Source organism: Nerophis ophidion, linkage group LG04 (genome assembly GCF_033978795.1).
Source record: "Nerophis ophidion isolate RoL-2023_Sa linkage group LG04, RoL_Noph_v1.0, whole genome shotgun sequence".
NCBI lineage: Eukaryota > Metazoa > Chordata > Actinopteri > Syngnathiformes > Syngnathidae > Nerophis > Nerophis ophidion.
The window spans coordinates 14,569,321-14,591,675 of record NC_084614.1 but is presented as its reverse complement, the minus strand read 5'-3'; the positions used below and the strand labels follow the sequence as shown (position 1 = coordinate 14,591,675).

At 41.9% G+C, this 22,355-nt stretch overlaps 1 protein-coding gene across 4 annotated transcripts in view; it reads right to left on the bottom strand.

Moving 5' to 3' along the window:
- sgo1 (shugoshin 1) overlaps positions 1-21,338 on the bottom strand; it is a 44,453-nt gene extending 23,115 nt beyond the window's left edge. For all 4 annotated transcript variants that reach the window (XR_009806406.1, XM_061897177.1, XM_061897174.1 and 1 more), the window contains exons 1-6: positions 20,880-21,338; positions 11,278-11,480; positions 11,156-11,202; positions 8,345-8,403; positions 5,842-6,573; positions 56-214 (exon numbers count right to left, since the gene is read on the bottom strand). Coding sequence is in view for 3 of the 4 variants with exons in the window: in XM_061897177.1 (XP_061753161.1) it covers positions 56-214; positions 5,842-6,573; positions 8,345-8,403; positions 11,156-11,202; positions 11,278-11,480; positions 20,880-21,024 (1,345 nt within the window). In the remaining variant the exon portion in view is untranslated. The remainder of the gene's footprint in view (positions 1-55; positions 215-5,841; positions 6,574-8,344; positions 8,404-11,155; positions 11,203-11,277; positions 11,481-20,879) is intronic.
- Positions 21,339-22,355: the final 1,017 nt, after the last annotated feature.

Here is a 22,355-nt window from a genome sequence, read left to right as displayed (position 1 = left end):
CAGCGTGAAGATGTGACCACGGGCAGCGAGCGCTAAGCTAACAGAAATGTTTTACGTTTCTTGCACGTCTTTGCTCGCTGGCTCGTCTGCTTGGGCGGCGGCGGCGTGACGTGCTCACATGCGGCGTCTCCGAACATGGACAGGACACTGTCGATCCTCTTCATCTCCGCCTCCACCTGAGGACTCACCTGGTACACTTCCTGTTTGACAGGCTCTGACAGGAAACACAACAAATAAAATACTTCAAATCTACTTTTATCAGAACTTTTTGTAGCTCTTTTTACAGCCCAACACTGGCCTATAGGCAGAGACTGGTAATAGGCCGACGCCGGTCATAGGCCGACGCCGGTCAGAGGCCAACGCCGGTCATAGGTCCACGCCGGTCATAGGTCCACACCGGTCATAGGTCCACGCCGGTCATAGGCCGACACTGGTCATAGGTCAACACATGTCTTTAGGCCAACACTGGTCATAGGTCAACACATGTCTTTAGGCCAACACATGTCTTTAGGCCAACACTGGTCATAATTCAACACTTGTCTTTAGGCCAACACTTGTCTTTAGGCCAACACTGGTCATAGGCTAACACTGGTCATAATTCAACACTTGTCTTTAGGCCAACACTTGTCTTTAGGCCAACACTTGTCTTTAGGCCAACACTTGTCTTTAGGCCAACACTTGTCTTTAGGCCAACACTTGTCTTTAGGCCAACACTTGTCTTTAGGCCAACACTTGTCTTTAGGCCAACGATTGTCTTTAGAACAACACTTGTCTTTAGGCCAACACTTGTCTTTAGGCCAACACTTGTCTTTAGGCCAACACTTGTCTTTAGGCCAACACTTGACTTTAGGCCAACACTTGTCTTTAGGCCAACACTTGTCTTTAGGCCAACACTTGTCTTTAGGCCAACACTTGTCTTTAGGCCAACACTTGTCTTTAGGCCAACACTTGTCTTTAGGCTAACACTGGTCATAATTCAACACTTGTCTTTAGGCCAACACTTGTCTTTAGGCCAACACTTGTCTTTAGGCCAACACTTGTCTTTAGGCCAACACTTGTCTTTAGGCCAACACTTGTCTTTAGGCCAACACTTGTCTTTAGGCCAACACTGGCCATAGGCCAACACTGGCCATAGGCCAACACTTGTCTTTAGGCCAACACTTGTCTTTAGGCCAACACTTGTCTTTAGGCCAACACTTGTCTTTAGGCCAACACTTGTCTTTAGGCCAACACTTGTCTTTAGGCCAACACTTGTCTTTAGGCCAACACTTGTCTTTAGGCCAACACTTGTCTTTAGGCCAACACTTGTCTTTAGGCCAACACTGGTCATAGGCCAACACAGGTCATAGGCCAACACTTGCTGGTAAAAACTCACCAGGTGTGTTAGGGCTGGTCATAGACCAACACTGGTCATAGGCCAACACTTGTCTCTAGGCCAACACTTGTCTTTAGGCCAACACTTGTCTTTAGGCCAACACTTGTCTTTAGGCCAACACTTGTCTTTAGGCCAACACTTGTCTTTAGGCCAACACTTGTCTCTAGGCCAACACTTGTCTCTAGGCCAACACTTGTCTCTAGGCCAACACTTGTCTTTAGGCCAACACTTGTCTTTAGGCCAACACTTGTCTTTAGGCCAACACTTGTCTTTAGGCCAACACTGGTCATAGGCTAACACTGGTCATAATTCAACACTTGTCTTTAGGCCAACACTTGTCTTTAGGCCAACACTTGTCTTTAGGCCAACACTTGTCTTTAGGCCAACACTTGTCTTTAGGCCAACACTTGTCTTTAGGCCAACACTTGTCTTTAGGCCAACACTTGTCTTTAGGCCAACACTTGTCTTTAGGCCAACACTGGTCATAGGCCAACACAGGTCATAGGCCAACACTTGCTGGTAAAAACTCACCAGGTGTGTTAGGGCTGGTCATAGACCAACACTTGTCTTTAGGCCAACACTTGTCTTTAGGCCAACACTTGTCTTTAGGCCAACACTGGTCATAGGCTAACACTGGTCATAATTCAACACTTGTCTTTAGGCCAACACTTGTCTTTAGGCCAACACTTGTCTTTAGGCCAACACTTGTCTTTAGGCCAACACTTGTCTTTAGGCCAACACTTGTCTTTAGGCCAACACTTGTCTTTAGGCCAACACTTGTCTTTAGGCCAACACTTGTCTTTAGGCCAACACTTGTCTTTAGGCCAACACTGGTCATAGGCTAACACTGGTCATAATTCAACACTTGTCTTTAGGCCAACACTTGTCTTTAGGCCAACACTTGTCTTTAGGCCAACACTTGTCTTTAGGCCAACACTTGTCTTTAGGCCAACACTTGTCTTTAGGCCAACACTTGTCTTTAGGCCAACACTTGTCTTTAGGCCAACACTTGTCTTTAGGCCAACACTGGCCATAGGCCAACACTTGTCTTTAGGCCAACACTTGTCTTTAGGCCAACACTTGTCTTTAGGCCAACACTTGTCTTTAGGCCAACACTTGTCTTTAGGCCAACACTTGTCTTTAGGCCAACACTTGTCTTTAGGCCAACACTTGTCTTTAGGCCAACACTTGTCTTTAGGCCAACACTTGTCTTTAGGCCAACACTGGTCATAGGCCAACACAGGTCATAGGCCAACACTTGCTGGTAAAAACTCACCAGGTGTGTTAGGGCTGGTCATAGACCAACACTGGTCATAGGCCAACACTTGTCTCTAGGCCAACACTTGTCTCTAGGCCAACACTTGTCTCTAGGCCAACACTTGTCTCTAGGCCAACACTTGTCTCTAGGCCAACACTTGTCTTTAGGCCAACACTTGTCTCTAGGCCAACACTTGTCTTTAGGCCAACACTTGTCTTTAGGCCAACACTTGTCTTTAGGCCAACACTTGTCTTTAGGCCAACACTTGTCTTTAGGCCAACACTTGTCTTTAGGCCAACACTTGTCTTTAGGCCAACACTTGTCTTTAGGCCAACACTTGTCTTTAGGCCAACACTTGTCTTTAGGCCAACACTTGTCTTTAGGCCAACACTTGTCTTTAGGCCAACACTTGTCTTTAGGCCAACACTTGTATTTAGTCCAACACTGGTCATAGGCCAACACTGGTCATAGGCCAACACTTGTCTCTAGGCCAACACTTGTCTCTAGGCCAACACTTGTCTCTAGGCCAACACTTGTATTTAGTCCAACACTGGTCATAGGCCAACACTGGTCATAGGCGAACACAGGTCATAGGCCAACACAGGTCATAGGCCAACACAGGTCATAGGCCAACACTTGCTGGTAAAAACTCACCAGGTGTGTTAGGGCTGGTCATAGACCAACACTGGTCATAGGCCAACACTTGTCTCTAGGCCAACACTGGTCATAGGCCAACACTTGTCTTTAGGTCAACACTTGTCTTTAGGTCAACACTTGTCTTTAGGTCAACACTTGTCTTTAGGTCAACACTTGTCTTTAGGTCAACACTTGTCTTTAGGCCAACACTTGTCTTTAGGCCAACACTTGTCTTTAGGCCAACACTTGTCTTTAGGCCAACACTTGTCTTTAGGCCAACACTTGACTTTAGGCCAACACTTGACTTTAGGCCAACACTTGTCTTTAGGCCAACACTTGTCTTTAGGCCAACACTTGTCTTTAGGCCAACACTTGTCTTTAGGCCAACACTTGTCTTTAGGCCAACACTTGTCTTTAGGCTAACACTGGTCATAATTCAACACTTGTCTTTAGGCCAACACTTGTCTTTAGGCCAACACTTGTCTTTAGGCCAACACTTGTCTTTAGGCCAACACTTGTCTTTAGGCCAACACTTGTCTTTAGGCCAACACTTGTCTTTAGGCCAACACTTGTCTTTAGGCCAACACTTGTCTTTAGGCCAACACTGGTCATAGGCCAACACAGGTCATAGGCCAACACTTGCTGGTAAAAACTCACCAGGTGTGTTAGGGCTGGTCATAGACCAACACTTGTCTTTAGGCCAACACTTGTCTTTAGGCCAACACTTGTCTTTAGGCCAACACTGGTCATAGGCTAACACTGGTCATAATTCAACACTTGTCTTTAGGCCAACACTTGTCTTTAGGCCAACACTTGTCTTTAGGCCAACACTTGTCTTTAGGCCAACACTTGTCTTTAGGCCAACACTTGTCTTTAGGCCAACACTTGTCTTTAGGCCAACACTTGTCTTTAGGCCAACACTTGTCTTTAGGCCAACACTTGTCTTTAGGCCAACACTTGTCTTTAGGCCAACACTTGTCTTTAGGCCAACACTGGTCATAGGCTAACACTGGTCATAATTCAACACTTGTCTTTAGGCCAACACTTGTCTTTAGGCCAACACTTGTCTTTAGGCCAACACTTGTCTTTAGGCCAACACTTGTCTTTAGGCCAACACTTGTCTTTAGGCCAACACTTGTCTTTAGGCCAACACTTGTCTTTAGGCCAACACTTGTCTTTAGGCCAACACTTGTCTTTAGGCCAACACTGGCCATAGGCCAACACTTGTCTTTAGGCCAACACTTGTCTTTAGGCCAACACTTGTCTTTAGGCCAACACTTGTCTTTAGGCCAACACTTGTCTTTAGGCCAACACTTGTCTTTAGGCCAACACTTGTCTTTAGGCCAACACTTGTCTTTAGGCCAACACTTGTCTTTAGGCCAACACTTGTCTTTAGGCCAACACTTGTCTTTAGGCCAACACTGGTCATAGGCCAACACAGGTCATAGGCCAACACTTGCTGGTAAAAACTCACCAGGTGTGTTAGGGCTGGTCATAGACCAACACTGGTCATAGGCCAACACTTGTCTCTAGGCCAACACTTGTCTCTAGGCCAACACTTGTCTCTAGGCCAACACTTGTCTCTAGGCCAACACTTGTCTCTAGGCCAACACTTGTCTCTAGGCCAACACTTGTCTCTAGGCCAACACTTGTCTTTAGGCCAACACTTGTCTTTAGGCCAACACTTGTCTTTAGGCCAACACTTGTCTTTAGGCCAACACTTGTCTTTAGGCCAACACTTGTCTTTAGGCCAACACTTGTCTTTAGGCCAACACTTGTCTTTAGGCCAACACTTGTCTTTAGGCCAACACTTGTCTTTAGGCCAACACTTGTCTTTAGGCCAACACTTGTCTTTAGGCCAACACTTGTCTTTAGGCCAACACTTGTATTTAGGCCAACACTGGTCATAGGCCAACACTTGTCTCTAGGCCAACACTTGTCTCTAGGCCAACACTTGTCTCTAGGCCAACACTTGTCTCTAGGCCAACACTTGTCTCTAGGCCAACACTTGTCTTTAGGCCAACACTTGTCTTTAGGCCAACACTTGTCTTTAGGCCAACACTTGTCTTTAGGCCAACACTTGTCTTTAGGCCAACACTTGTCTTTAGGCCAACACTTGTCTTTAGGCCAACACTTGTCTTTAGGCCAACACTTGTCTTTAGGCCAACACTTGTCTTTAGGCCAACACTTGTCTTTAGGCCAACACTTGTATTTAGTCCAACACTGGTCATAGGCCAACACTGGTCATAGGCGAACACAGGTCATAGGCCAACACAGGTCATAGGCCAACACAGGTCATAGGCCAACACTTGCTGGTAAAAACTCACCAGGTGTGTTAGGGCTGGTCATAGACCAACACTGGTCATAGGCCAACACTTGTCTCTAGGCCAACACTGGTCATAGGCCAACACTTGTCTTTAGGTCAACACTTGTCTTTAGGTCAACACTTGTCTTTAGGTCAACACTTGTCTTTAGGTCAACACTTGTCTTTAGGTCAACACTTGTCTTTAGGCCAACACTTGTCTTTAGGCCAACACTGGTCATAGGCAAACACTTGCTAGTAAAAACTCACCAGGTGTGTTGGGGCTGCTGTCCTTCCTGGAGAGACGTCCTCTCCGGGTAGCGATGGTCTTTGTGGTCTGGGGAGACGTGCGCCTCCTCCTGGTGGTCTTGGGGACATACAGACTGTCCTCGGAGTCAGAGGACGGCGACATCGGTGAGCCGTCGTCACTCTTGGCGGGCGTCACTGTGCGTGCTTCCGCTTCCTTTAGAGGCGGAGCCTGGTCGGGCTTGGGCTTAAAGGGCGTGACATGGACCGCCTCCTCACAGTCAAAGTCAAATGTGTCGTTGAAGCCCAGCGAGGAGTTCATGTTAGTTGGTGGTGGCGGCGGTGGCGGTGCTCTGGACCGCGTGGCCGAGCGGTCCCGACTCTTGGAGCGTGTCCTGGGTTTGGGGTTCTCCCAGGGCTTCTTCAAAGGGGCACGCTCCGTCTTGCGGCCTCGCTCCGCGGTTTTCAGTGCGGAGGGTTCTGCTTTGGAGCGGCGTCGCTTCCTGTTGGCCGGCGGCGGGTCGCTTCTGATTGGCTGCAGTCTTTCTGTGTGGTCAGGTTCAGAAGGTGGAGCATGGATGACGTCCTGAGGCTTCGCTGTGTCACCACTAGGGGGAGGAGCCACCGACTCCAAGTCACCAAAGGAGCGCCACTCTTGCACGCGCTCAGACCGCCTCCTGCTCTTTTCTCCTGCAGGTCGCCGCCTCACAGACACCGTGGAAGGCAGAAGAACAAGACGCTGTGTGTCAGGATGCTCTGTGGAGATCATTATTTCAGTACGGCATCAAACACTGCAAAGTCACATCAACATACTAAACATAGGTCGTTGATTAATGAGTTTCCTCCAATAGTTTTCAAAATAAGACATTATAGAGCTGTAATTATAATACAAAACCCAAAAGCAGTAAAGTTGTCACGTTGTGTAAATGGTAAATAAAACAGAATACAATGATTTGCAAATCATTTTCAACTTATATTCAATTGAGTAAACTGCAAATACAAGATATTTAATGTTCACACTGGAAAACTTTGTAATTTTTTGCAAATGTTAGCTCATTTGGAATTTGATGCCTGTAACATGTTTCAAAAAAGCTGGCACAAGTGGCAAAAAAGACTGAGAAAGTTGAGGAATGCTCATCAAAAACTTATTTGGAACATCCCACAGGTGAACAGGCTAATTGGGAACAGGTGGGTGCCATGATTGGGTATAAAAGCAGCTTCCATGAAATGCTCAGTCATTCACAAACAGTCACACACCACTTTGTAGACAAATGCGTCAGCAAATTGTTTAAGAACAACACTTCTCAACCAGCTATATTGGAAGGAATTTAGGGATTTCACCATCTACTGTTCGTAATATCATCAAAAGGTTCAGAGAATCTGGAGAAATCACTGCACGTAAGCGATGATATTACAGACCTTGGATCCCTCAGGTGGTACTGCATCAAAAAGCGAGATATTTGTGAGAAGGATATTACCATACGGGTTCAGGAACACTTCAGAAAACCACTGTTAGTAACTATTGTTGGTCGCTACATCTGTCACTGCAAGTTAAAACTCTACTATGCAAAGCCAAAGCCATTTATCAACAACACCCAGAAACACCGCCGGTTTCGCTGGCCGACACGTGTCACAGGTATTGCTTCGTCTCTGTTGAAATATTCCAGCACCTTCATACTAAAGCGTCAATCAAATCTCAATAGATTTATAAAGCTTAATTGGGCCCGGCTAGAGTGATTCATTATGAAACTAACCTGAGATATTTCTGTCCGTTACGTTTATTTCCAACAAAGGCATAACGTTACTCACAAGAATGCTGAACTCATGAACTCACAACACAGAAAAATAAGTTGTCGCACTCTCAAAAAAGTTCCTAACACTCTGAAAGTTAATACACAACAGTTGTGCGCTGTTAACAAAAGATTAAAAACACACAAAGCTGGACACAACGGCTCAAAGAACCTGGACTATGGACTTAAAAAGTTAGGTACCGTGAGTTCCCTTCACCCATGGCTCCAATATGCTTCCTCTTCAGGTGCTCCCGAGGCGATTTACTTCTGTGCCATGCGAGGGTCCATGCTGCACATTTTGCAGGAAACGGTCTTCTTCGAAGTCTTTAAAGTAAAGTGTGACCACACTTTTGACGACTTCGGTCGAACACTTTTCTCCATTGAAGCAATAACCTCGAGATGTTTCCTCGCTGAACTTTCCGTATGGTTTTTCTCCGCCATTTTTCGAATTGTTTCCAGGCAAAGGAGACGGCGTGGTCACGTGGGCTGCACATGACACATCATTGGCTGGCTTACTGCCACTTCATGAGACTTGGCATAGCACAGATCCAACGAATCGATGACTAAATTAATCTCCAACTATTTTTATAATCGATTAGTTGTTGCAGCACTAGTATATTCAATTGAATATAAGTTGAAAAGGTTTTGCAAATCATTGTTTTCTCTTTTTATTTACCATTTACACTTTGTCCCAACTTCACTGGTTTTGTATTTTTTATCTCAGGTCAGTCTCATACCTGCACAATCTGTGGAGATGTCACACAAAGTTGTCTTGGTCTCACTGATGCGCTCTCTCCTGTAGATGGACAGAAAACACAGTCAAGATCCAATTCCTCTACTTTACTGTAGATTGTAAATGATCACCAGCAAAGAATTAAAGGCAAAAATCACAAAATTGAGGGATCACAGAAAAATGTTTTGAGTAGACTGCATCACATCGGCAATACTGGTCCTGGTTTTGCCCGATATTGGATTGATTTCAAGCGCAGGTTTGTAAAATAATCACTTTTTAGTCGGGGGTTACAACTTTTCCCACTTCTAATACATTACTGATATTGGAGCCTTGAGTATAGGCTCATACCGATATCAGCAGGACAATGAGCCGCTGTTTTTTTCCTACACTTTGTACCCTGCGGGTTATAAGACCGTGCCGATAATTTAGGAATTTATCTTCGCTGACGGTCATGATAAAAAGTTTTCAAAAAACAAACAAGCAAATACACTAAGAAGGTGTGTTATTGTTGTGCTAGGGAGCCATCTTTTGAACGAGTTCCTTCACTGCAGGTGCTGCAGTGGCGTTCCATTTAGTACTTTCAAGTTACCGGGAGTAGAGAGCCAGTTCAGTCTTCTAGCCGACCATAGCATTTCTACTCGTATGGATACTTCATTCATCAACAAATGAATGGATAGATTACTAATATAAATATAACATGTTTCTATGTACACGTCAGTTCAAATGTAATCCCCTAATGTAATGTGACTGAATGTGGCGCACTGCCATGGCAATATCTTAAAAATGAGGGTATTTTACGTGAAAACAAATTACTTTGTGCAAGTCACACAAAGTGCGACGCTAGTTTTAACTTTTATTGCCAATATTATGATAAATGGCACAAATCCAACAGGTTTTACCTGCCATGCAAATACTTTTTTGTTACATAACAGCACTTCCTCATTTTCTGCCAATCCCTTTTCAGGCCCGGACGGTGCGTTTGGGATCATGGGAAAAATTAACACCAAACCAAAAACCACACGGACATAAAACATTAACACCAGCAGGTCGTTACAGTAGATATATAGTTATGTATATAGCCTATTATTTGTGCACTATGTGATGCAAGGGGAATCCAGCTGATGAAAAAAAGACTTTGATCACCAAAAACAGCTGCCGAAAGCGCCTGTAAACAAGACACATTGTCTAATTGTGCAATGTGGGCCTACCTTTAATATATCGTGGACACACAGCTACAAAATGTGCAAATATTAAGAGGACAGTGGCGGCTTTTAAGGAGAGAATGTCCAACTGGAGCAGCAGCACCAAGCAAGTGTGACGTCATGCTCGCCTCTCTAGTCAGTACTGTATTTTCCGCACTATAAGGAGCACCTAAAACTTTCTCAAAAGCTGACAGTCCGATGCACCTTTTATATGGACCAATATTGAGCCACAACATGTCTCACAACTACGGTAAGCAGCCGCCGATTTCATTTTCCCCCGTAGGAGAATAAGCGCGCGGTGCATGCTGGGATACATGATTGCGCCAGGTGTGCCGTTTTCATTTCCATTTGTGTGTTTATGTAAAAACCCCAAAATGGCTTCTATTGAGAGACATGATTTCAGGAAAGCAGGAATTGTCACTGATCTGCTAGACAACAGCAGCGACACTGACTCCATTAACTACGTCTCGAAATAGTGCAAAGCAATAACAATATATCAATAACTCAACGTTGCTCAAACGTTAATCTCACACAACACACAAAATAAACATGTAAAGCCCACCTTATTAAGTTATTCCTCATCCACAAATCCTTCGAATTCTTCTTTTTCAGTGTCCGAATTAAACATGCCACAAGAGGTCTCGCAACTATGGTAAGCAGCCGCCAACCTTATTTTCCCCCGTAGAAGAAGAAGTGTGCGGTGCATGCTGGGATATATGACTGCGGGAGGCGTGCCGTTTCTGTGCGGAGTTTAAACCCAAGGCGATCAGTCACACAGTAGAACACGGGAATAGAGCAGCAGTGAGAGAATTTAACATTAATAGCAGCGACACTGACTCCTTTAATGACGACTTCGACGAGACGGAGCCGGGCATGTTGGATGCCGTATTCGCCCAACTGTTTGATTCGAACACTGAAGAAGAAGAATTTGAGGGATTCGTGGATGAGGAATAACTTAATAAAGGGAGCTTTACATGTTTATTATGTGTGTTGTGTGACATTATCGTTTGAGCAACGTTGAATTATTGATATATTATTGCTTTGCACTATTTCGAGTGTTACTATATTGTTACTATATTGTGATTGCACTAACGTTTGGTAACAGTATCAGACTGCTTTTTACGTGTTTATTGAATCGAGGAAAACAATAAAAACGTAACCCCAGCCTCTACTGTAGCATCTATTCTATGCGCCTTATAATGCGGTGCGCCTTATATATGAACAAAGTTTTAAAATAGACCATTCATTGAAGGTGCGCCTTATAATCCGGTGCGCCTTACAGTGCGGAAAATACGGTAGTCTACATTTTATAAGAACACTAGAAAAAGAAGCTAGATTTGCTGCTAGCCTTTTTAATAGAAAAGTCATTAAAAGTCTGGACAAAGTACTTTGTACAAAAAGCAGCAACAATTGAAAATATGGAAAAATTATATAAAAATATATACAAGTACTTATGATATTCACAGATTTATTTTTAAATACATGTATATATTTTTCAGCCTTTATCAGGAAAATCATATCATAGCAAATGATGCGATGACACCACTTAATTTTTCTGTTTGATATTTTCCATTAGAATGGAAGGTAACTCTAAAGTTTCAAAATAAAAGTACCTTAATGAGTCCGTGCAGGTTTCCACCGGGACGCTTGCTGCTTGTATCTACACCACAACAAACATGCATTATTTTCAAGTATTATCTTGTGCTGCTTCCTAGGAGGTCAAAATGGAAACTACCTGCAGAGAAGACGCTTCCTGCTGTTGGAGTTTCTTCTTGAGCAGCAGCAGGTGCAGGAAGAGCGCTTGCTGCTCCTTCTGCATGTGCAGGAGGACAGCATTAGCCTGCCTCACCTTCTCCTTCTCCGCCTGCAGAGCCAGGGCCAGCTCCTTGTTGTTCTCCTGCACCCCCTTCAGGATTCCAGCGTGTGTCGCCCTCATTCCTGCCATTAAAAAACACAACAGATCAGACACGATCAGTGTATCTTCTAATCATTGAATTTTCCTTTTATGAATGGAAATTGAAAATACAAAAACAATTACTGGACGGGAAGCCGTTACTTTTTTCCTACGCTTTGATTCCTGTGGCTTTTTAAACGGTGCGGCAAATGTAGAATTTTTTTTGCTGGTGGCCATTATGCAAATAGTTTTCATTTAACGCAGGCTAATACACTGGAAAGGTGTGTTTGTGCTATTACGCCATCTTTTGGACGAGTTTGCTCACTGCAAGTGCAGCTGGGGGGTTAGCTCCAAAGCTTTGAACCGGAAGTCTTCTAGCAGTCTGCAATGAGGTGGCGACTTGTCCAGGGTGTACACCGCCTTCCGCCCGATTGTAGCTGAGATAGGCACCAGCGCCCCCAAAGGGAATAAGCGGTAGAAAATGGATGGATGGGTCTTCCAGCAGTCCATAGCGATTCTTCATTCATACATCTTAGCAACATTTGTAAGTTTTACAATATCACTAAACCATCCCAAGTGTAATGTCTGGATGAGTGCTTTCATGCGTATTTGTAAATGCTATCGTAATGTAATCAAGATAGCGTTGTTAGCACAAGTTAATATGCTAACTTGTCTGTGTTAGTATCATTAACTTACCATTCTTTTTGTATCGTTTCAGTTTCACAAATTCCTCAGCAAATTCACCAAAACATCACCATGGAGTTTTTAGCTGATTGGAGAGCTAGCTTCCGCAGCGAGTGACTTATGTTTTGTTTGATCAGCCATTTTACTGCCGTGTTACAGGCACTGTTTGCAAACATTTAAGTTATGTAAAAAAAATAACATTTATAAAAATAAAAAAACTCTGTGTAAATAAATAATTTCAAAACGTACATATCTGCGGATTATAGTCCGGTGCGGCTAAAAAGGGGAACATTCTAAAATGTTGTGGGGGTGGCTTATATATTGTCTGAAAAATACGGTAGTTTATTTGAATTTCATTTTAAAATGCAAAATAGAAAATTTATAAAGATTTTTAGGGTATCATGGAGCAATAACAAAACATCTAAAAAAGCAGTTTGTGTTTCATGTTTTATTTAATACAACAAACATTTAAATCCCAAATAAACAGAAACGGAAAAACAGACCAAAACAGATGTTTTTACATATTCTGACACCGGAAGTATTTATTTTCAAAGTAAAAGCGTGCCTGGTTAAAATGTCCTTGGACCCCTGCACAGAAATTATTTTACTTTATCTAGAGCATTTTTAATAGATATTTCAAATATACACTTCCCAACACTGCTTTGCCAAACATAATAAAAAATGATGATTAATCCCACTGGATGTGAGTTTTCCTTGCCCTTTTGTGGGTTCTTCCGAGGATGTTGTAGTCGTAATGATTTGTGCAGTCCTTTGAGACATTTGTGATTTGGAGCTATATAAATAAACATTGATTAATTGATTGAATATTGATAAAAAATCATCTTAATTAATATTTTGCCCATAATTGATTTAGAGTTTATTTGGAACATGCATGCATACAACATGATGGATCTCAATATCCAGTTTCACTTTTCAACATGTCTAAAAAGGAGTAGCAGTACATAGCAGTTGCTAACACTTTTGTTCACTTCCTGTTCTCAATTTATTCACAATGTACTCCATAAATAATAACATTAAAACATAAATAAATAATAATTAGTAAAGTAAGTTATATTTAGGCATTTAAGTCTCACCTTAAAACTCATCTGTATACTCTAGCCTTTAAATACACCTTCTTTTTAGACCAGTTGATCTGCCGCTTCTTTTCTTTTTTCTCCTATGTCCCCCCCTCCCTTGTGGAGGGGGTCCGGTCCAATGACCATGGATGAAGTACTGGCTGTCCAGAGTCGAGACCCAGGATGGACCGCTCGCCTGTGTATCGGTTGGGGACATCTCTACGCTGCTGATACGCCTCCGCTTGAGATGGTTTCCTGTGGACGGGACTCTCGCCGCTGTCTTGGATCCGCTTTGAACTGAACTCTCGCGGCTGTGTTGGAGCCACTATGGATTGAACTTTCACAGTATCATGTTAGACCCGCTCGACATCCATTGCTTTCGGTCCCCTAGAGGGGGGGGGTTCCCCACTTCTGAGGTCCTCTCCAAAGTTTCTCATAGTCAGCATTGTCACTGGCGTCCCACTGGATGTGAATTCTCCCTGCCCACTGGGTGTGAGTTTTCCTTGCCCTTTTGTGGGTTCTTCCGAGGATGTCGTAGTCGTAATGGTTTGTACAGTCCTTTGAGACATTTGTGATTTAGGGCTATATAAATAAACATTGATTGATTGATTGATATTTCATATAGTGAGATAAAAAACTATCTGGAAAATGAATGGAATAATTTGTAATTTAGTGTTTGTCTCTAGTCTTAGTCCCACTTTAGCTATTTTCATTTTGTTTGTGAATTTGCCTGTTTGAAATGATAGGGTATTGTACTAATATACATTAATGATAGGGTATTGTACTAATATACATTAATGATAGGGTATTGTACTAATATACATTAATGATAGGGTATTGTACTAATATACACTAATGATAGGGTATTGTACTAATATACATTAATGGTTCTGACATCTCTTCAATAACCTTTTTATTGTTCCCTTACAATTGATTCAACTTCAGCATTGGAGCATTCGGGAATTGCCTCTTTTGCATTTCGAAATGAAATTCAAATGAACCAATGTTGTTTTGTTTTGCAATTTCCGTTCCTTAAAATAGAATTAAATGATGAAAACACACACTGATGTCAGACACTGTCAGACCATTCAAGTTTTTTTTTTTTTTTTTACCATTTTCCAAAAAAAATCCCGCTTTTCCCGAAATTCACCCTTTTTTCCTGAAATTCCCATTGAAATGGGACATTCTTCACAGTTCCACAACTTCCACATTTTAAATATGTTTCAAACTGTTCCCACTTTGAAGAAAATCAGCCTGTTCAGGAGTTGTGTGCTCTACAACAATTCTATAAAAAATGTTTCCCGGATTTCTCATAATTTCCTTTTTTTGCATTTTCCCCATTCAAAACGAATTGGCCATTTTATAAACTTCCACAATTCCCACATTCTTCAATCCATTCCAATATTCTGGAAATTCAAACTTCCATTTTCCCAAGTTCTAAAAAAATTCCAGATTTTTCCCATATTCCCTAATACCATTTATTACTTCATCATGTCTTGCCCGATTTGAACAATTCGAACACCGACCAATTCAGCTATTTCAAGACAGTCATGCTCCTAATCGTTTTCCAGGAAGTTCCCATTGAAATGAATGGGGCATTTTTTCCAAGTTGCACAATTCCCACATTGTTCAACCTATTCAGACCATTCCAACATCAACACATTCCTCTCATCCTGGACATTCCAACTAACACTTTCCCAAGTTCCAAATCAAATTCCGGGTTTCCTGAAAATGTAAACCATTCTTACATTCTGTCAGCATTTCACTTCAACTTCTCGATTGGAGCATTCACACGCAATTCCTTCAGGAATTGCCTCTTTAGCATTTCAAAATGAAATTAAAATGAACCAATGTCGTTTTGTTTTGCCATTTCCATTCTTTAAAATAGAATTAAATGAAGAAAACACATACTGATGTCAGACACTCTCAGATCATTCAAGTTTTGTTTTTTTTACCATTTTCAAAAAAATTCCCACTTTCCCTGAAATTCACCATTTTTTCCTGAAATTCCCATTGAAATGTGACGTTCCTCACAGTTGCACAACTTCCACATTTGTAATCCGATTCAAACTGTTCCAACTTCGAAATATTCAGCCTGTTCTGGAAGTGTGTGCTCTACTTTAACAATTCTAAAAAAAAAAATCCCAGATTTCCTATAGTTATCCCCCCTTTTTTCTGCATTTTCCCCATTTCAAACTTACACAATTCCCCCATTCTTCAACCCATTCCAACATTCTGGAAATTCAAACTATCCTTTTTTCCAAGTTCCAAAAAAATTCCTGATTTTTCCCAAATTCCTTTATACCATTTACTATTTGAACAATTCCAACACCGACCAGTTCAGCTCTTTCAGAACATCCGTGCTCCTATTCATTTGCCAAAAATCTTGCTTTCTCTCAAATTCCCAGGTAAGTTCCCATTGAAATGAATTGGACATGTTTCCAAGTTGCACAATTACCACATTTTTCAACCTATTCAAACCATTCCAACATCAACACATTCCATAGACTGACTTTTCCCAGACATCTCCTCTTTTGCGGGATTGTCCGGGAGGGGTTTCTTAAAGGCCTCAAATGTCCGGGCGTTTTGAGTCAGAGTTGCGTGTATTTTCAATTTACGTCCAGGGTTAAGAAGGGGTTAAAAACAAAACAAATTGTGAAGGTGGGTGCGCGCGACAGTTGTGAGGGAGGAGGGAGGGGCAAAGACGAAGAGAGCGAGAGAAACAGACAGAGGATTGATTGTCAAGCACGGCATACTTCTTCAACAGCCGTACAGATCACACTGAGGGTGGCCTTATAAACAACTTTAGCACTGTTACAAATATGCGCCACACTGTGAATCCACACCAAACAAGAATGACAAACACATTTCGGAGGAACATCCGCACCGTAACAAAAAAAACACAAGGAATCCACGAATCCCCTTGCAGCCCTAACTCTCTCTGGGATGCTGCAATATACACACCCCTCCCGCGGAACCCTCCCACCTCAACCCTTATTACGTCACATCAAATATTCCGCTTTGAAAAATATTTTTGGTGGAATATTTTGCATATTTTGTGTGTTTGCCATAAAAAAAAAACAGTTTTGTTGAAAACATGAAATGGGCGGAAAACAAACAAACAAAAAAACATAAAAAAAAAAAAAAAGAAACATTTTGAAATGAGGAATCGCGTTAAATATATAATGTATGTATGCCCTGGCACACCATTATCATCATTTCATAACCCAGGCAAAACACGTTTTACACTTTTATCCTGAAATAAATACAACTACAACGCATTACATTAAAACATAGAAAAAACTACCTGCAGTGGTAAAGTTTAAATCCATGAAGGAAAGAAGAAAGTGAATGACTGTTTATAACAGAATACATTTACATATGCATACAAATGTGTCTTCTTTTTATATTATTTCTTTTAATGAATGAAGTAACGTTTATGACAACCCTTTTCCAAAACACAGTATACTAACAGGACAATGCATACGTTTATCATTTGTTTTCAAAGCGCTCACGAAAAAGTGGGACCCCGAAAATTAAAAGCCTACTGAAATGAGATTTTCTTATTTAAACGGGGATAGCAGGTCCATTCTATGTGTCATACATGATCATTTCGCCATATTGCCATATTTTTGCTGAAAGGATTTAGTAGAGAACATCGACGATAAAGTTTGCAACTTTTGGTCGCTAATAAAAAAGCCTTGCCTGTACCGGAAGTAGCAGACGATGTGCGTGTGACGTCACGGGTTGCGGAGCTCCTCACATCTGAACATTGTTTATAATCATGGCCGCCAGCAGCGAGAGCGATTCGGGCCGAGAAAGCGACGATTTCACCATTAATTTGAGAGAGGATGAAAAATTTGTGGATGAGGAAAGTGAGAGTGAAGAAGTGGGGAAAAAAAGAAGAAAAAAAAGACTATACGGTGGGAGCGATTCAGATGTTATTAGACAAATTTACTAGGATAATTCTGGAAAATCCCTTATCTGCTTATTGTGTTACTAGTGTTTTAGTGAGATTATATGGTCGTACCTGTACAACCTGAAGGTCGGCCCCGCACCTTTCTTCAGCACCAGTCGACGGTTGGTGGCGATGCCAATCTCTGCCCTTCGCAAGGGACCCTCTTCGAAACACGATCTTTCGAAATGATCGCTGCATAATACACTGTACTTTGTGTGTGTGGTCCAATCCAACCATGTTTGCTTGACCGCTCTGTTCCATAGGAAAGCTTCACCGTCATCTTTCGGGAACGTGAACAATGAAACACCGGCTGTGTTTGTGTTGTTAAAGGCGGCCGCAATACACCGCTTCCCAACTACATCTTTCTTCTTTGACGTCTCTATTGTTCATTGAACAAATTGCAAAAGATTCAGCAACACAGAAGTCCATAATACTGTGGAATTATGCGATATAAACAGACGACTTATAGCTGGGAACGGTGCTGGAACAAAATGTCCTCTACAATGCGTGACCTCACGCGCACGCGTCATCATACCGCGACTTTTTAGCATACTTCCGCGCGAAATTTAAAATTGCAATTTAGTAAACTAAAAACGCCGTATTGGCACGTGTTGCAATGTTAATATTTCATCATTGATATATAAACTATCAGACTGCGTGGTCGGTAGTAGTGGGTTTCAGTAGGCCTTTACTGTGGGCCCCCATTTTTGCGACTTGATGGGGTCCACGGGACCCCTTTTTGAAATTTCCTAGCGCCAACACTGCTGTCAACAAAGGAAAAAATGCTTTATTTAAATAAATATCCATTTTCCATTTTCTACCGCTTATTCCCTTTCGCATTCATAAAGCAGATTCAAGTATCATTGGCAGATTTACACCTAGTCCCGGCCTTGGCACGCATAATTCCATCCATCCATCCATCCCTCCATTTTCTACCGCTTGTACCTTTCGAGGTCGCTGGACCCTTTTTTAACTGCATTCGGGCAGAAGGCGGGTATGCGTCCTCATTTTGGGATTTCAGCCTACATTCCACTCACCCTGGACATTCCAACTTACACTTTCCCAAGTTCCAAACCAATTTCCGGTTTTCCTGGAAATTCAAGCTCTTCAACGTTCAAAGTATTCTTACATTATGTCAGCATTTCACTTCAGCATTGGAGCATCCATCCATTAATTTTCTACCGCTTATTCCCTTTGGCTTTACGGTGGGAGAGGGATTAGTGTGTCTGCCTCACAGTACGAAGGTCCTGAGTGGTCAGGGTTCAATCCCGGGCTCGGGATCTTTCCGTGTAGAGTTTGCATGTTCTCCCCGTGACTGCGTGGGTTCCCTCCGGGTACTCCGGCTTCCTCCCACCTCCAAAGACATGCACCTGGGGATAGGTTGATTGGCAACACTAAATTGGCCCTAGAGTGTGAATGTGAGTGTTGTCTGTCTATCTGTGTTGGCGACTTGTCCAGGGTATACACCGCCTTCCGCCCGATTGTAGCTGAGATAGGCGCCAGCGACCCCAAATGGAATAAGCGGTACAAGATGGATGGATGGATGGATGGATGGATGGATATTCCCTTTGGGGTCGCGGGTGCCTATATCATTTATAATCGGGCGGAAGGCGGTGTACACCCTGGACAAGTCGCAGACGCACTAACCCCTCTTCCACCGTGAAGCCCAGCATTGTGAATTAGTGAATTATATTTTCTCTAGTGACACAAAGCGCTTTACATAGTGAAACCCAACATCTAATTTTTACATTTAAACCAGTTTGGGTGGCACTGGGAGCAGGTGGGTAAAGTGTCTTGCCCAAGGACACAACTCCTCTCTGGTCAACAAAAGATCCTTGAGGATCCCAGCGGGAACTCTCATTCAACCCTTTTTCGATTACGCTTGCACCTCCTGGTACCCCAGCACCTCCAAAACCCTCAAATCTAGACTCCAAACATCCCAGAACAAGCTAGTCCGGTTACTTTTAGACCTCCACCCCAGATCACACCTCAATCCAACCCACTTCTCCAAAGTAGGCTGGCTCAGAGTGGAGGACAGTGTAAAACAACTTGCACTGAGCCTAGTCTATAAAATCCGCTACACCTCCTTGATACCGAAGTAAATGTCAAACTACTTCCTTAACGTAAATGACCGCCATAACCACAACACCAGGGGGAGCTCCACAAACCACATTAAACCCAGATTCCGATCTAACAAAGGTCTTAACTCATTCTCTTTCTATGCCACATCAATGTGGAATGCAATCCCAACAGGTATAAAAGTAAGTGCATCTCTATCCTCCTTCAAAACCGCTCTAAAACAACACCTCCAGGCAACTTCAACACTTTACTAATACCCTCCTCCATTCACATCCCATCTCCCCGGATTATAAACAACTCAAATGTACTTCTAATGTATATAATTGTTCTTATGCTATCTGAACTCACTATGTTCTCTGCTGGTTGTACATATCCTACTAAGTAAGACCAACACTGTTTCAATGTCCACATTTCTCTGTTGATGCAATTGTTGATGACTGAAGTACTGATATCAACCAAAATGCATTATCCCACCCCCCGCATTGTAAATAATGTAAATAATTCAATTTACATACTATGATGATTAACTTGACTGTATTATGCTGATAGTATATATTTGTACCATGAATTGATTAACGTGGACCCCGACTTCAACAAGTTGAAAAACTTATTCGGGTGTTACCATTTAGTGGTCAATTGTACGGAATATGTACTGTACAATCTACTAATAAAAGTATCAATTAGGGATGCACCGATTAATCGGTAACCGAATATATTCGGCCGAATATGGCAAAAAAAGCCACATTCGGCCTTCGGTGGAATGAGTTAAAAACAAGGCCGAATAGTGGCGTGTGACGCAATTTTCTGACGCAGTGACGCAATCAACCAACGTGCAGTGACGCGGTGACGTTGGGATATGTTGTGTACCTGTATAAGTGTATGAGGTTACAAGCACACACTTATTGAGATTTACTGGGGCCTCTGTTTACATTATTAGCCTGTTGTGTAGGCTACCTGTATAAGTGTAAGAGGTTACAAGCACACACTTAATTGAGATTTACTTGAGCCTTTAGTTTACATTATTAGCATATCTACTGTGGCTAAGCAGAATTTTGCCAAAAGGATAATAATTCATTTGTTGTGGGTTTATCCACTTTAATGCACTTTATTTTTTTTGGAATGCATGTTTTGTTTGAAGGCCTAATATAAATGAAAAACGTTGTGCTTTTTTTGAAAAGCAAAGGCTACTGGAATATTACAAAAATTTCAATATTCAATAAAAAATTACTTTATTTGAAAAACATGTCTGAATATTTTTCAAGGCTATTTATGCAATATAAAAAAAAATGTGAAAAACTGCATTCATCATTCGGTATTCGGCCTTCGGCCAAGCGTTTAAATTTTATTCGGCTTCGGCCACAAATATTCATTTCGGTGCATCCCTAGTATCAATCAATCAATCAAAACAGCATTGACTAAGATGGCGGAAGCGGGGATCGAACCTGGATCCCTCAAGTTGCTGGCACGGCCACTCTACCAACCGAGCCGTACCGCCCCCATTGACACGCTATTCCTTCAGGAATTTCCTCTTTTGCATTTCAAAATGAAATTCAAATGAACCGATGTTGTTTTGTTCATCCTTTTCCGTTGTTTCAAATAGAATTAAATGAAGAAAAGACAGACATTTGGAGTCTTTCTGTACTTACCGCTGCTTTTCTTTAGCAGCCCGAACCTTCCTCTGCTGAGCGCAGCTGCCCGGGCGAGACTTTTGTTCCTCTTTTCCGTCATTTTCTCCTTCAGGTCCCCCAAACCTTGCCGCTGAGACTTCTTCATGGTCCGTTCTTTCACCATAACTGAGGATTTTTTAAAAAGGATTCGGCGCGAAAAAGAGACTTTTAAAACACGCTAGCTGGCCAAACAAACTTGCTATCGCGTTAGCTGGGCGTCAAACGGGACTAACACGGTGACAACTTCACCATAAAAAGCTGAAGCTATGTGGCCATGTGGATATAACCTACCGGAATCTGTAGACATACACAACATTTGGCGTTAAATCGAGTATTTACCTCAATTAGTCATTAAAATACTAAATTCTCGCAACGTTCGACTCTTTTCCGGGCGCTCATATTCGAAATACGTGCCGCGTGCGCTGATTGGCCAGGGCGGAAATGCCGTCACTTCCGTTGAAGAAATGCCCGCAGTTATAACTGTATGTTAAAACACTTTCTACCTCTAACAACCAAAAAGCGCTGAAAACTATATTATATATATATATATATATATATATATATATATATATATATATATATATATATATATATATATATATATATATATATATATATATATATATATATATGTCCTAATTTGATTATCCAGAGAATAGTGCTCGATACCGTGGTAGAGCGCAATATACCCCTCATGAAACAGTTCTGTAGAGATGAAGTAGTCTTGTGATTTTTCCCACACACACACACATAGGTTGATTGGCAACACTAAAATTGGCCCTAGTATGTGAATGTGAGTGTGAATGTCTCCCGTCCAGAGCTGGGTTAAAGGCCGACTGAAATGAGATTTTCTTATTCAAACGGGCTGCGATGAGGTGGCGATTTGTCCAGGGTGTACCCCGCCTTCCGCCCGATTGTAGCTGAGATAGGCGCCAGCGCCCCCCGCAACCCCAAAAAGGGAATAAGCGGTAGAAAATGGACGGATGCATATATATATATATATATATATATATGTGTGTGTGTGTGTGTGTGCATAATTAAGGGCTGTCAAATGTTATTTTTCTTAAATCCAATTAATTAAAATGTTTAATTTGGATAAATCATGATTAAACACCATTTTGAATTTGGATTAATCAAGATGAATCTAAATGTTGTATTCGGATTAATCCCAGTTTTTAATATGGATTGATAATTTTGAATTTGGCTTATCATGATTAATCACAATTTCAATAAATTAATCAAGATCGTTCACATTTTTAAACATTTGATAAATCACATTTCTGAATCTGGATGAATCATGATGAAACACCATTTTGAATGTGAATTATTTTGGAATAATCACAGGTTATTACTAGTGTTTATATTTTAAATTAACTTAAAAAAAAAAGCCCAACAACTGGAAACAAATGCAATATCACACAGGAACTTTTTTTTTTTTTTTATATTTTACTCGAA